The sequence below is a fragment of the Lepidochelys kempii genome, chromosome 14, assembly GCF_965140285.1.
Source record: "Lepidochelys kempii isolate rLepKem1 chromosome 14, rLepKem1.hap1, whole genome shotgun sequence".
NCBI lineage: Eukaryota > Metazoa > Chordata > Testudines > Cheloniidae > Lepidochelys > Lepidochelys kempii.
In genome coordinates this window covers 22139998-22155948 of record NC_136393.1, presented here as the reverse complement: position 1 = coordinate 22155948, position 15951 = coordinate 22139998, and the positions used below count along the sequence as shown (strand labels likewise).

The 15951-nt window shown below is 48.2% G+C and overlaps 1 protein-coding gene across 1 annotated transcript; it reads left to right on the top strand.

Moving 5' to 3' along the window:
- Nucleotides 1-383: 383 nt before the first annotated feature.
- LOC140897686 (cytochrome P450 2G1-like) lies at nt 384-10328 on the top strand. The gene is given in 10 exon segments (XM_073310602.1): nt 384-560; nt 811-973; nt 1906-2055; nt 3518-3678; nt 4270-4446; nt 5223-5364; nt 6191-6256; nt 6259-6368; nt 7188-7329; nt 9901-10328. Coding segments are annotated over 10 exon segments (1470 nt in total). The 3' UTR covers nt 10083-10328.
- The last annotated feature ends 5623 nt before the right edge of the window (nt 10329-15951 follow it).

The following is a 15951-nucleotide window of genomic DNA, read 5'->3' as shown; positions in this document are numbered from 1 at the left end:
ATCTTGTTCTGCATAGCAACAATTGGGAAATCTTTTTGAACAAACGGTTTCTGCTGGTGTCCGTTCCAGTGCGGAAGTGTTCAATTAGTCACACACATAAGACAACAGTATCTTTGTGTCACTGACCCTTAGAAGGGGAGATAAAGGGTCAGAGACAAAGATGTGATAAAAAAATGACATTAAATAACCTCATGTAGACACAGGACAGTGTGTCACTGGAGGGGACAGAGACACCTAGGAAGAGGGTGCTATATATAGAGAAGCTGGAGAGCAGATCTGGGCACCTCTCTACTCATCAGTGGAGTGCAGTATTTCATCCAGCCTTTCTGGCAAGCGAAAACAGTTCCTTTGCTGCCCTTCTGTGCGGGAGGTGACAGACAAGGATGGATGCTGGAGTGGCTGGGATCCTGAGTCTCTTTTTAATCCTCTCCATCATATGCTTCATGTTTTGGAAAAACAACCAGAAACGAGGCCAGCTCCCTCCAGGACCAGACCCGTGGTTCCTTCTGGGCAACCTGTGGCAGAAAGATGTTCTGCCCCTGCACAAATCCTACCAGAAGGTAAGGGACTTCCTTGCGGGCTAGTCTCACATTCCTGGCCTTGGGATGCCCTTGGTAAGTTGTTCCAAAGGCTAGGTACGCTCTCAAATGTAGGCCTTAGTTCTCCATCTATCTGTGCCCAGTTGTTTGTCACAGATCTTCCCCAATATTCGAAATCCCACCTTTATCTCTGCTTTATGGCTCTTGTAGAGAGCACCAGCGATTTCAGTTTAGCTGATTAACTGAGCCCTCTCTGTACCTCTGCCCCCAGCTCTGCAAGAAGTATGGCCCAGTGTTCACCATCTGGCTTGGACCAAAACCAGTTGTGGTACTCTGTGGGTACGAGGCGGTGAGAGACGCTTTGGTGGGTCACGCCGAGGAATTTGGTGGACGTGCCGCCATTGCCATTCATGAGAGAGTGACAGACGGATACGGTGGGTGTTTGGGTCTCTTCTCTTCTAGGTTATTTTATTGCGCCTTGGCTTTGTGGTGAAGTCCCTGACTGCAGAGATCTGAGAAGAGAGTGGATGAAAGCCCTAGACAAGAAAGGCTGGTCTAATGGTTAGGGGATTTGCCTGCACCTTGGAAGATGTGGGGTCAATTCGTTGCTCTGACACAGAATTCTTATGCACCCTTGGGCGACTCACTTAGTCTCTCTGTGCCTCAGTTCCCCATCTGTACAATGGGGATAATAGCCCTGCCCTGCCTCACAAGGGTGTTAGGAGGATAAATACACTGAAGATTGTGAAATGTTCAGATAACAGGGTAATGAGGACCAAATGCATACCTACAGAAAACAGCAGTCCCCAAGGGTGTGGCATTACCCCACCACTTTTGCACGGGCCAAAGGAGAGCTAGTCAAAAAATACCATTCTAAGAAAGTTTACAGGAGTTGATTTCATTCTGTTGGGCTTGAAATGGTCTTTTTCACAATTTTTCATGGCGTTTTTTCACCAGGTTTTCCGTAAATGAAAAATTTCCATAACTATTTTAAATAAAAAAATGTGAACAATTTTGTTAACCTCAACAATTTTTCACAAAGGAAGCTGCTTTCACTATATGTGGATTCTGGCACGTTACATAAAATCATAGCCATCTTAAACCGGAGGTATTTATTAAATAAATCAGCTAAAAACTATAGACCCAAACAAACAGACTTCCACACAAGTTGAGTTCCAGCTTTGTCACCCTTATTTACTAGGGACCACATCCTGTCTGGAATTTTGTATAGCATACCCTAGAGACATCTACTTGCTGAATGATATGCTGTCCATAGTTAATTTTCCAGAATTTCTGGACTCTGTCTCTAGTAACCTGCTGTGGGTTTTGGCAGTCAAATGATAGATTTTTAACTGCATCTTTTTAGGGCTCATTACTGGCAGTGAGAAGAAATGGAGAGAGCTCCGCAGGTTCACAATCGCTACGCTGCGGGATTTTGGGATGGGGAAGAAGACAATGGCGCAGTGGGTGCAGGAGGAGGCTCAGTATTTGGTGGAGGCGGTGGCAAACATGGAAGGTAATTTGAACCCTGTTCATTTTAATGTGCTGATATAAATAGAAGATATAGAATAACCTTGTTGTCTCAAGAAGCAACTCATATACGTAAATGGGAGAGATCTTTATAGGAACAGGGACCTACAGCCTTATCTTAAATGATTAAGGGCCTGCTGGAAAGCCCTTTGGAATCAATGGAAAGATTCCAGGGCTCTAAGCCAAGCTTTTGGGCCCAGATCCTCCAAGCTACTTAGGAGACTAACTCCTGTTTAAACTCCTAAATACCTTTGAGGACCTGAGCCTTAGCATCTCTCCCTTCCTTCCTGATGACCTGCTTCTGTCAAATAGTCAGTGCATCACCGAGCCTGGATGTAGACAGGGTAGCACAAATGCACCCAGCGGGAGAGACTGGGGATGGACCCTGTAGCTTTTGCCCACAAATCGGTTTGATATTGGGTAACTGTCATAGAACGGTTCACTGCAAAAGGGAAAAAAAATCTGAAGCTAAATTTCACAAGGTGACAGCTGTAAGAATAACACATTTCACTCTAGAAAATAAGCTTAGTCTCTAAGGTGCCACAAGTACTCCTTTTCTTTTTGTGGATACAGACTAACACGGCTGCTACTCTGAAACATTTCACTCTGAGTCCCAGCCCCTGAATGCACTTCCACCTAAAGGGCTAGGAACCGTGAGGACCCTGCAAAGTGTTCCTAGGTTCCACTGGATGATGTGTTTTTCCACATCCATAGAGCAAACTGATACTTTCATCCAGAATGATCTTTAGTTTGGGTGCTCCCTTAATCTAAAATAAGAGAGATCAAAAGTGTAGTGTCTCCATTAGAGAGAGAGAGCGCACAGTATGTGCATCTCCTTTAACAATCTGCACTGAGTTCTGAGAACAAAAATGGCGGCTGAGCTCTCCACAGAGGAAGAGAGCTTAGAAATTTACAGCACAAATAAAAACAGAAGAGTTATATAGCTAAATATGCCACGTGCTGGACTGTAATGGATAGGTGAATGGGTTCCATCCTTCCTCCCCGCTAGAAGAAGCAGAAAGACAAAGCAGGTTTTCTGTGAAGATCCAGAGGTGAGAAAGGGACCTCCTAGATGCCAGCAAAGGCGAGGAAGCCTTCTGGACCCCAAGCTCAGAAGATTATGGGTGGAGTATTTATCGGGCACTCCTAAAGATCCTGAGGTGTGGAGGGGGTAGGAGATCTGTGCCCCTTCTCAGTCTCACCCTGCAGGTAGGGGTGAATGGGGCCAGGGAAGTGAGTGAGTCATTGGACCTTTCCCTGGATGGCGACTCTTTATCTCGGTATTTTTTAGATTAAAAGGGTTCCATCCAGGGGCTAATTGCAGTGATGGGAAAGAAGCACATTATGTTTACAGGGGCAGGGAGGAACTCGGCTGTGAACAAACCAGAGATGCATGTTGCATTTGACTCTATTCGTTGTGCTCTCCCTTGCCTCCATGGATGCCGCAGGTGAGGCGTTCGATCTCATGTCCAGAATCAGGCACGCTGTTTCTAACGTGGTTTGCGCTGTTGTCTTTGGGAGTCGTTTCAGCTACGAAGACAAGGCCTTTCTGGAGCTGTTGGGCATTATGGGGAACTACTCCCATTATTTCATGTCTCCCTTCGCACAGGTATGTATCAGCACCTCCCCTCTGAGCCCATGGGCCGCCTTCCCTCTGAGCCCGTGGGGCGCCTCCCCATTCTGATACATCTCCCCACTCAGTTCAAAGGGAAGGCAGTGGAAAAACTCTCCTTAACATCAATAGCAGCTGGACTGATCCAAAGCCTTCTGCAGTTAATGGAGAGACTCCCTGACTTCAAGAGTTTTGGACCAGACACCTAGGCCCTGATTCAGGGAAGCAACCCTCTTCAATGCACATGCTTCAGTGGGTGCCCTGAATCAGGGCCATGAAGAGCATTTTCCCACTTCCAGCCCTGCTGTGCATCAGCTGGCCCTGTGCAGTCCCAGGCCAAAATCTTCCAAAATGGCCACTGAGTTTGATGGGGCCTTCATTTTTACTGGCCACTTTTGGAAACGCAGCTGTCCAAGGTGTGGCCGGTCGGACTGAGGTGTTGTCACCCATGGATCAGGGCTGGAACCACATGTGACTCCACATGTGAGAGAAATGATCAAGCCCTGCCACCACATCTTGGGGATTGGGGGGGATGAGAGAGGTGCACCCACGATCTCAGAACAGCCCTATCACATCTCTTGTTCCCAGGTGTACCACACCTTTTCTGGCATCATGTGTTACCTGCCGGGACCACACAACAAGGTCTTCACTGAAAGTGAGAAGCTGAAGAACTTCATCCGAAAAAGGATTGACTCTCACAAGCGGACCCTGGATCCAAGCTGTCCCCAGGACTACATTGACTGTTTCCTTATCAAGTCAGAGAAGGTATAGCAGGGCCTGAATGCCTTGGGGCTATTTCTAACTAATGACAGTAGCAAGAAGGGACCCCATTCAATGGGTGTGTATAACATTGCATTCAAACCTAAGTGCTGGCTGATCAGCACGCTAGGGATTAATAGATGACAGGGACACCAGAATCCCAGCCTGGCCTCGTATCTCCAGCTCAGCCAGTAAACTGAGACTGGGTGCTAGAGCAATAGCAGACTGCCAATCAAGGGCTCTGCTATGAGACTGGCCGGCTCTGAGGCTTACCTAAGCAGCATCTTGGTCTGGCAGCTAAAGCTGGGACTTAGGTGATCATGGGTTCTCTTCTCATCTCGGCCACTGACTGCCTGTGAGACCTTGGGAAATTCACTTTCCTGCTGTTTGTTATTCTGTAAAACGTCAGGAATAATTCCTATGCCCCAGGCTCATGGTGAGGCTTAGCTGCCATTCCCAAAGCACTCTGTGATCCTAAGACAAAAGTTGCTCCTCGCGAGCTAAGTGACCTGTGTATTTTCTAGAACTATCTGGGGAGGTGGATGCGGCTCAGGGCTATGAAACGCCGAGGACCCCAGGTAGCGCTGAGGGCAAGGCGAATCCCAAGGCATGCCAGAATCCAACAAAGCTGCTGTTCACAACCAAATGAACCCCTGTCTTTACTGCCTAGAGCTCTGGATGGGAACCAAACTCCCGTCGCAGGCATGCTGTGCAGCCTGGGGATGATTTTACAGCTGTCATTTTCTTTAAATCCACCAACCCACCCCTCTATCTGTTTCCAGGAAACGAGCACGTCAGGGGATGTATTCAGCAGTGAAAACCTGCTCATGGCAGTGTTTGACCTCTTTGGCGCTGAGACAATGAGCATAGTCAATGCCTTGTTGTTCTTCCTCCTGGTGATGGCAAAGTTCCCACAAATTCAAGGTACAAAGAACCAGGGGGTTGGGGGGGTGTTCCTCTTCAGTGGCTTTAAGCCATGATGCAGCAAGAGGACTGATTCAGAGTCTCTCCCTCTGAGTGTGCTCAGCTGAAGTGCCCTACGAGATAAGAACAGAACAGTAGGTCCTCTTCAACACTGCCCAAGGGCCCCTGTGCCGTGAGGGGCTTGTGCACAGATCTCTGCTGGATCAGACCCGTCAAACACACACCCACACACACGACGGGACGGTCCGGGTACTGTACAGGGTCTAGTCGCAGTTCACCCATCTTTCTTCACACCCTGCCTGAGCAGGATACACTGACTGAGTCAGGGTGGGTGCCCATGGCATGCTCCGCAATACGTGGCTACCAGGGGACAGGCTAACCAGACAGAGGCTGAACCAGGGCTTTGCGTTTCCTGGTGCCTGTTCGGGAATGTCTCTGCACTACAGTCGGAGGTGCTTGCAGCCCAGGCTGGCAAACTCACACTAGTTTTAATCTAGTTAGTGCAGCTAAAAATAGCAGTGAAGACACAGCAGCATGGGCTAGCAACATGAGCATGGACCCAGGGGTGCTTGGAAAATCCCTGCCACTGCTTCTTCTTTGCCATTTTTAGCTGTATTAACTGGATTAAAGCTAGCGTGGGTCGGCCTACCCGGCTGCAATCTCACCTCTGACTGCCATGTAGACATACCCTCAGGGGCTAAAACCAGGCCTTTCACTCCTGTTAGGCTGCTCTGTGTTTAATCTCCAAGCTCACTCACAGCGAAGGCAAGGGGAGGTCAGTGCAGCAGCCTTACAAAGCGACAGCTCTGAGTCTAATCCTTTGCAGCCAGAGTCCAGCAGGAGATCGAGAAGGTGGTGGGGGCGATCCACGCCCCAGGCATGGAGGACCGGGTGTCACCAACGCGGTGATCCATGAGATGCAGCGCAGCCAGAGCGGGCAGATCGAGAACTTCCCCCGGGCAGTGACTCGGCGCACAGAGTTCTGGGGCTACACCATCCCCCAGGTGCAATACTGTAACTCCTCAGGATATTCTCAGGGGAGGGCGAGCCTTGGACTAGAGCTGCATCCCCCTCCCCCCGAATTGTTTGCTTGTTTGTAAAGGTCTTGGCTCTTTCCCAGTCTCTGGCAGCGCCACACTTTTCAGCACAGTGGAGCAAAGGGTGGTGACTCTCGCAACTGATGCTGCTCCTAGTTCGCGGCGAGTGTGATTCCACCTGCTTTGGGTTCTGATGATCTGAACTCACCTCTCCCCCTTGCTCCAGCCGGGCCTGCCTTTCTCCCCAGGCCAGGGAGCTGCTCGACTGACAGCCTGTGTGATGCTGGAATGTGCTCCTCCCTTGATCTCCTGGAACCTCTAGCCATGCTGTAAAGCCCATCTGTTCCCCAAGCATGTGGAGTGAGGGTGGGCTGCAGGCCTGGGCTCATGTGACTTTCCTGTGTCCAGGTGGGTGGGGCAGCCCTGTCTATTAATCTTTAAGGGGTCAGCATCCTGAGCTTAGCATAGGCACCTCCTGGGGTTTTTATAAATCTAAAATAAATAATTCCTGGCCTGGTCTCAATTTCCTGCGACACAGCTCTGGCTCCAAGCCAGCCCTGTGCAGAGGGGCTACACAACAACGAAGATCCACTTAAACCTTCCCTGAATGGGACGTCAGTGGTTACTTGCCTTGGCCCCTTTGCAGACTGATTATTTACCGTCTGTGCATGACCAGACTTTCCGGCTGTCTCCATTGCAGGCTGCTTCTCCGCTGATAATCAAGTTAATCCATTACCGTATTTAACGTCTGCTTTTCCTGTCTCCTTTTATCCTATATCTTTACAGGGCACAGCTGTTATTCCAGTGTTCAGGTCTGTGCATTCAGACCCAAAGTACTGGGAGACTCCAGAAGAGTTTAACCCAGGTCATTTCTTGGACGAGAAGGGGAAATTTAGGCCAAATGAGGCCTTTATGCCTTTCTCTGCAGGTAAAGTCTGGGATTTACAAAGGTCTCTGGCTGCTTTTTGCTCTATAATGAGAATGTGTCAATGGCCTGACTCCTGCTCCCAGCAAAGTCAACAGCAAAATGCCCATCTGAGTCTGTCTTCATTGCAGAGTTAACTCAGCCTCTTCCCCAGGCATTGTCCCTAACCCCTCTCCTGTCCACACACAACACCCACTCACTCAAGTGTAATGATGCTTTCAACCCTGGCTAGTTGGCCCAGCTCAGTTTATAGGCTAGCACTCTGGTGCTGCTTTCACTCAGGCTGGTAACCTGCCCACTTTGCAATGAGGAGGCAGGTTAAATCACTAGAGTGCTGGTGGTCCCCCAGTGCCTTCCCACAATTCCCCTGTGTGTTTGGAAGGATGGACAAGCTCACCCACAAGTTACTGGGAAAGAATTACAGAGCAGCTCAGCTCACTGCAGCACCATGGGATGTGCCCCCAAAATCCTAGCAACTCACACAGGGGAGCATAGCACAAGTGAGAACAGAGCAACTCAGGTAGGGATTTTCACACCCATACAAGGCTAACCTGGGTGCCGATCACCGATGCTAACTCTGCAATCAAGTCATACGCTAAGGAGAGTAGGATGGGAGTTCTTAAGGTATTTCTACACTGCAATATATGCCCAGGGTACAAACACAGGCTCAAGCTTACCCCCCTTTCCGTCTACACACAACTCATGCAAACCCAGGGCTTAGACCTCACAGGAGTGCAGGGTTTGAGCCTGAGTCAAGCCGGGACCCGGGGTCCAAGCTCTGCAGTGTAGACACAGCCACACTGGATTCGTGCTTTGGGAGTCCACCATAAGTATCCCGTGACCAACTTCCTTTGTCCTCTGGACAGTCAAGTTTGGTGGACAAATTTTCCCATGCTGCACCTCAAACAAAGGGCTACATTTTGGCCACATTTTGAGAGGGCGCTAGGAAGTCTCAGACCTGGGTGGTTGGACTTAGGCCCGCATAATGCAGTGGAAATGGTGGAGCCCCAGTTTGGGACCCAGGGTTCAGCAATTCCTAACCTTGGGTTACATATGTGTGTAGACGCTCAAGTCGTAGGTTAACAAGCCCAGGGTCTGCTAACTCGAGTTCTACTAATCCTAGGCTTACACTGCAGTGCAGACATACCCAGGAAGTGCTTTTCAACCTGGCCTATGCACCGATTCTGAAGGATTAAATGGGACTGAAGTGGTGCATGAGCCTTGTGTTGGCTCCTTTGCAGAGGGCTGAATTTCACCATGATCACTGCTTGTAATGTTTCAGAGGAGCAGCCGTGTTAGTCTGTATTCGCAAAAAGAAAAGGAGGACTTGTGGCACCTTAGAGACTAACCAATTTATCTGAGCATAAGCTTTCGAGAGCTACAGTGGACTGAATGCATCCGATGAAGTGAGCTGTAGCTCACGAAAGCTCATGCTCAGATAAATTGGTTAGTCTCTAAGGTGCCACAAGTGCTCCTTTTCTCTTTGCTTGTAATGAGCATTCCACTGTAGGGTAGGACAATTATGTTCCCAAAGCCACTTCCAGCTGGCGTTGAGATGTTCAGCCGTAGGGATCAGATTGCAAATGACTGTATGTGGTGGTTCAGAGGAAAGAATTTCACACCTGTCTGGATGCCGCTCATCTGCAGATAAGCAATGCTTGGGGAGGGCTGATTTTAGCATATGGAAACTACACATACTCAGGGGGATGCTCTGTTCCCCTTGAGTGGTGGCAGAACCATTTAGGTAGTTTGATGAGGCTATTACAACATTACCTAACAGAGCTGAATCTTTTAGCTCAGATAGCAGCTTATGCTTTTAGACCCTGAGGCTGCAAGTGCAATTCCAACTCCCAGTGATCCCACGAGGGGCGCAGTTTTGTAAGTGTCACTGGTTTTGGCATTCCATGCCGAGCACAACTCATTCGGTCTTTGCAAATTAGATATTTTGGGTGGGATTTTCAGAAGTGCCTGAGGGAGTTAGAGGCACAAGCCCCATTGAAAGTCAATGGGAGTTAGGCACCTCACTCAGATGCATTTGAAAATCTCTCCCCTTGTTTCTGGGAGTGTCAGATTTGGGATGCTCCTGGTTTCATTTGGAGAGATTATTTGGGTGGCATGATCAGGTTGGCCAAAGTGGGGATTTGCCCAAGTCTGTCCTTGTAACAGGGTTCCATTCTGCTCAGATCTCACAGAAATCTCTCTTTGATCATGGCAAAAGATAGATAAATAAATACTCCTGTCGCCCAGTTACACAGCAAACTAGTGGTAGAGCTGTGTGTGGAAGCCCGGAATTCGGGTTTTCTTGTTTGTCTGTGAGGCTTCAATGATCTTTCGATAAAGAACAGCTGTGGGGGCCCTGAATTATTGTTCACACAGCATAGGAGGAAAGACCTTTGGCCATTAAAGTAACATGTGGTTGTGCTTTGCCCTGAGCTGTTTGTTTGGGTAGAGAGTAGGTTGGTGGAACCCATGTCTTTTGAACTCAAGAGAAAGACTCGTATTGACTTCAGTAGGTGTTGGATCATGCCTTTAGCCTGTTTCTGTCTGTCTGCCCCACTTCCTTTTCTTTCCCAGGAAAGCGGATGTGCCCAGGGGAGGGGCTGGCCCGGATGGAGCTGTTTCTCTTCTTTAGCACACTGCTACAGAACTTCACCTTCAAACTAGCGACTGATCCCCAAGAGATGGACATATTATCTCTGTGGATGGACTACCAGAACAAGGGGCCATACAGCAAATTCCATGTCATCAGGCGCTAAGCATCTGCCCAGGCTTGCGAGCAGGAAGGGAGAGAGTTGGTTAAAATATTCACAGCACTTGGGATGAACTGGGCTGGAGCAATGAGAATGCAGAGGAAACATCCACTGTATGCTCACAACTGATTGCTGAGAGCAAGGGTGGTTAAAGTGTTGGACTGGGGCTTAGAAAATCGGGGTTCAGTTCCCAGCTCTGACACAGACTCCGCGTGTGATCTTGGGCATGTCACTTAATCTCTCTGTGCCTCAGTGGCCCATTTATAAAATGCGGATGACAATAATACTGCTGTTCTCCCACCTTGTGTCTGTCTTTTCTACTTAGACGTAATGGCAACTGTCTCTCTTGCTAAATGTTTGTACAGCATCTAGCACAATGGGATCCAAATTTTGGCTGGGGCCTTTACACCTTACTGTACCAGAAATAATACTAGTCACCCCTGGATTGTCACGTTAGTGTACCCTGTTCATTGTTTGAAATCAAAAACAGTGCAAAACGAATTCCCTTCACTGCCCCTGTCTACTGCAAACACCCTTTGGGGGAGGCGGGTGATTGTACAGGAAAAAGAAGATTTAAAGGTAAAATACAAGCTTTAAAACTGCACTAGCAGGATGGGGTTTTTAGTTTCAATGGGTGCAATTTTCTAAGTCAGTCAATGACTTAGGCTCTTAAGTTCCATTTTCAAAAGTGATTTAGATACTAAGAAGCCTAGAGTCCTAGGCTCCTAAGGGTGAGATTTCCAAAAGTGCTTAGTTAGGTGCCTCACTCCCATTGCAAGTCTATGGGAATTAGGCACCTGGGTCATTTAGGCATGTTTGAACTTTTTACTCCACATCTTTAGAGACATGCTCGAGGCCATGTAACTAGCAGGGAGAATTGTTAATAAAAACACCCCTGGTAAATATTCACACACATACACACACACACACACACACACACTTGTCAGTACAATAATTTGTCAATAGGCTGGGATTTTCCCACAGCAGAACATACCGGTATTCATGTAAAATTCTCCCCAATGCCAGAGCCTCCTGGGGGGGGCAAGTGGGGCAATTTGCCCCAGGCCCCGGGCACCGCAGGGGCCCCCACGAGAATGTCTGAAGTCTGAGGTCTGAGATAGGGAAGGGGCCAGTAGTGTAGCTAGGGGGGGAGCAGGGCAGCGGCCGCTCTCCCACTGAGCACAAGTGGCGCCTTTTACATTTTTGGCGCCTTTTTAGTTTTTACTCACCCGGCGGCGCTCCGGGTCTTTGGCGGCGTTGCAGCCGGAGCGAGTGAAGGACCCGCCGCTGACGTGCCGCCAAAGACCCAGAGCGCTTCCAGGGGAGTACAAGCGGCTGGCACCCTTTTTTATGTCCGCTTCCCCTGTTCGCTCCACCTGGCTACGCCTCTGGAAGGGGCTCCCGAAATTGCTTTGCCCCAGGCCCCCTGAATCCTCTGGGCGGCCCTGCTCAGTCCTGAGGGCTCGTGTGAGGCCTTCCATGCCCCCTTGGCACTGGGCGGAAGTTCATCCACAATGCAGACCCAGGACATTTTCAAAAGGATTCTCTGCTCCTTGAAGTCTTTAAACCATGATTTGAGGACTTCAATAGCACAGATGTAAGTGAGAGGTTTTTCGCAGGAGTGGGTGGGTGAAATTCGGTGGCCTGCGTTGTGCAGGAGGTCAGACTAGATGATCATAATGGTCCCTTCTGACCTAAACATCTATGAAAAGCAGCCTCTAATTTTGGGTGCCCAGCTCACCAGTGTAAGGGAGAGGAGGGCCAGGCCCAGGTCCTCCTAAGTCCTGGACTGGGTCGTCATGAGAGGGGCTGCTGGCTCCGTTGCAGATACACATTTGTGACTGCCCACTCAATCCCCCTTTGACCCTCAGATCAGCTGTGTCACTAACTCTTCTCCTTTGTACTGGGAGGGTGAGTTGGACCTACCTGTGAGGAAGGATGGAGGTTTGCGATGCTGGGCCCTTGGCCAAGGTGGGGTCACCAGTGTGCCAGGTGGGGACACATCATTGATCTCTCTGCAACAACAACAACAAAAGAGACTCCGAATGAGAGACGTCAGTCATTTTTTCACCCATAATTATACCTGAAGCTGCATTAATGGAATTTCTCTGGCAAAGGGGAGTCCAGCGCAAACAGAGAAAAGGATAAAACTACGGTTTTCAAAAGGGGCTTGCGATTTGGGTGTCTGTCTGAGGCACCATGGGCCAGATGCTCAGAAATGCTGAGCACCCAAAGCTCCAGCTGAAGTCAATGAGGGACTGAACTCATGTCCCACTGCTTCCTGCCGTTGTTTGCACTTTCGTTAGAGAGGAGAAAATCGACAGCTCCCAGTGAATTCTGGAGAAGGGATGCTTTGGAAGTTAAAGCATGGACTGGAACTCCGGAGAGCTGGCTTTAATCCCTGTGCACCAGGGATCAGGACCTGCAGCAGAGGCAGGCTCTTGGCAACCCAATGAGCACAGCAGGCCTGCAGCAAGATGCCTGATTGACTGTACCACCTGACTGGTCAGGAAAGGCAGAGGCTGGTTGGCTCTTAAGCACAGCAGCAGCTCTCTGGCTGCTCAGTGTGTTCATATCTGTGCTGCGATCCTCCCAGCGTCTGCCACTTTTCTTCTGCTCCTGTCTTGCTCCAGCCCTGCTCCTAGTCCTGTTCTTACTTTGTTCCCCTGTCTTGCTCTTCACCTTGCTCCTGGTTCCAGCTTCCTCGCTCTGACCCGAGTTCCTGATCCCAACTCTGGCCCTTGGCTTGGCTATTAGTTCCTGGTTCCAGCTCTGATTCCTAGCATGGCTGCTGGTTCCTGACTCCAGCCCTGACCTTTGGTTTGGATCCGCTTCCCTGGCTCCTGCTCCACCCAGCAGGCCTGACTGTCCACAGCCTGGTATGTGACCTCCTTGGGCAAGTCACTTCATCTTTCACCAAACCTCAGTTCCCCACCCATGCGATGGGGATAGTAAGACTTCCTTCTCCCCCACACCGTGTGTTGGGTCCATTTAGACTGTAAACTCTTTGGGGCAGAGACTGCCTCCTACTATGTATTTGTCCAGGAATTAGCCCAATCTCAGCTGGGGCATCTTGGTGCTACCACAATCGAGTGGAGGAGGAAACTGTTAGAGTTTATCTGATGTTTTTCCTCAGTGCTTTTAATTTTCAAACAAACCTTTTTCTACTAAGACGCACACTGTAACCCAACCCTTCTGTGACGGGTTCGGTCACAGAGACCCCGTTGGAATGGTCACCTGATGTGCTGAGACTACCTCTGAACCCATTTTCCCTGCCAGCTTGGGACTTCAGAACCCTGCCTTGTTGAGCCAGAGACGCTAACCTGCTGCAACACAGACCCAGGGTCTGAACCATGTCCCCAGAGCCGCAGACTTAACTGAAAACAGCTTAGCGAGTCCAGCTTCCAATGGGATCCAAACCCCAAATAAATCCGTTTTACTCTGTATAAAGCTTATACAGGGTAAACTGATAAATTGTCCGCTCTCTATAACACTGATAGAGGGATATGAACAGCTGTTTGCTCCCCCAGCTATTAATCACTTCTCTGGGTTAATTAATAAACAAAAGTGATTTTACGGAGTATAAAAAGTAGGATTTAAGTGGTTTCAAGTAATAACAGACAGAACAAAGTAAGTTACCAAGCAAAATAAAACAAAACACACAAGTCTAAGCCTAATACATTAAGAAACTGATTATAGGTAAATCTCACCCTCAGAGATGTTCCAATAAGCTTCTTTCACAGACTGGACTCCTTCCTAGTCTGGGCCCAATCCTTTCCCCTGGTACAATCCTTGTTAGTTTCAGCTCAGGTGTTAACTAGGGGATTTCTTCATGACTGGCCTGCACGTATGTAGTGGAGACTTGCAGGTAAACAGAGCCATCTACAGTCAATTGTCCTAGACAATTGGAGCCATCAAGATTCTAAACCACCATTCATGGCGCACACTTTGCATAATTACAATAGGACCTCAGAGTTATGCTGAATATTCCTAGTTTCAGATACAAGAATGATACATTCATACAAATAGGATGAACACACTCAGTAGATTATAAACTTTGTAATCATACCTTACAAGAGATCTTTTGCATAAAGCATATTCCAGTTACATCATATTTACACTTATAAACATACTTTTAGAAAGCATTATGGAGTGCAATGTCACACCTTCCATCTCTGGGGTGAGAGAAGGAACCAGGTGGCCTCATTCTTGCTTTGGTCGAGATGCACCAGGATCTCGGGATCCACCCGAGTGAAGGGTGAGCAGCAAAGTCCAATGGGGGCAGCTGGGAGACTGAAGTGGAAAAAGAGGAACCAGCGCCTGAGGCTTTCGCCTGAAAAATTGCCACTGACAATTTTTAAATCAAGACTGGACTTTTTTCTGAAAGCTCTGCTCTGAGAATTACTTTGGGGAAGTTCTAGGCCTGCATTACACTGGTCACACTAGATGATCACAACAATCCTTTCTGGAATCTATGAAAGTCAGGGGTTGGAATGCCAATGATCTGAACAATGATAGAAATGGGAGGAAAGTTTGTAGTTGAAATGACGGAACTGTGTGTTGATTGGTTAATTCTAATGGAATGAGGCTGCTGCCCCATCTTGGACGTTGTTGATCTTGGGGTCCCTAAAATGGGAGCAGGGGGATGGGTGGACTGGAAGGAGCAAACTTCACCATAATGGCTGCCACCCCAGCCATCTCCTGGGACCCCAGGATCCACCATTATACCACTGGGCCTTCATTATCTTGGTCCTAAAAGGCCTCCTGACCAGAGTAAGCTGGAGAGGGGGATCCAAATGACATGACCACCTGCACCAGTTTTGACTAAATTCAGAACCACACCTGGAACATGAGCCTTGGCTTACCTGCTGTCACTCGCTCCCTACTGTGTCATTGTCCTTCCCCACTCTCTCCTCTTCCTTATCTCTCTCCTTCTGCCTTTGTCTAATAAGACTTCAGCTGAAGCCTGTAGGCATAAAGACAGCTAAAAGCAATGCTTTAAACAGCCTGACTCTGGTACAAGTTTGCCAGGTCTTGGAGCTGCTGAGACCATGTGCTGGGCCTGTGTTTCTCCAGCAGCAAGGCTGCAAGTGAAAGTCAGCACCAGACACAGAAGCTGTCTTTTCTCTAATCGATTTTATTTTCTCTCCCATTTTGTGTTTCATCTTAAAAGGAGATAGGATTGGACTCCAACAACAGCTCTAGCCCTTCTATACTATCCTTTTCTCTTTCCCCGCCCAAAGGTCAGTTAATACAACCTTTAACAACACCGAAAAGGCTGCCAAGCATGGGTTTCTCCCAATAAAAACTCTACACAGTTAAAGGGAAAGAGAAAAAAGGGTATTGTTACAACAAAACCCTTACTTAACACTTTATATTTCAAATGCTTCAACAGTTTTTCCTTCTTTGTCTGGGTCTTTAATAAAAGGTTTAAAATATTTTAAATGATGGTCATTACACTGGGAGTTGCCTTGCTGGCAATAACTTGACACAGAATCCCAGACCACACTGAATTGTTTAATGTTGGAACAGTGAACACAGATTTCATTAACATCTTACCCCTTGTTGAGCTCAAGACACGCCCTTTACCAACACAAGATCAAATTGACTTCAGAGGGGCTACTCACATGATTTAAACTTAAGCACATGTTTAGGTGACTTCTGATTTGGGGCCATCGCATGTGTTGCCCAGCTATTTGAGAGCACTGCTTTATGCATTCTGGAGGCAGGAGGCCCATTCGTATTTCATGCATTTATAGTTTTCAAATGATTATCCTTTTTTTTTTAATTAAGGAAACTTTTTGTTGCAAAACTTTACTTTTTTTCTTTTTAAATTGAGGGCACAACAGTCACCTGTACACAATGCTTTGGATTG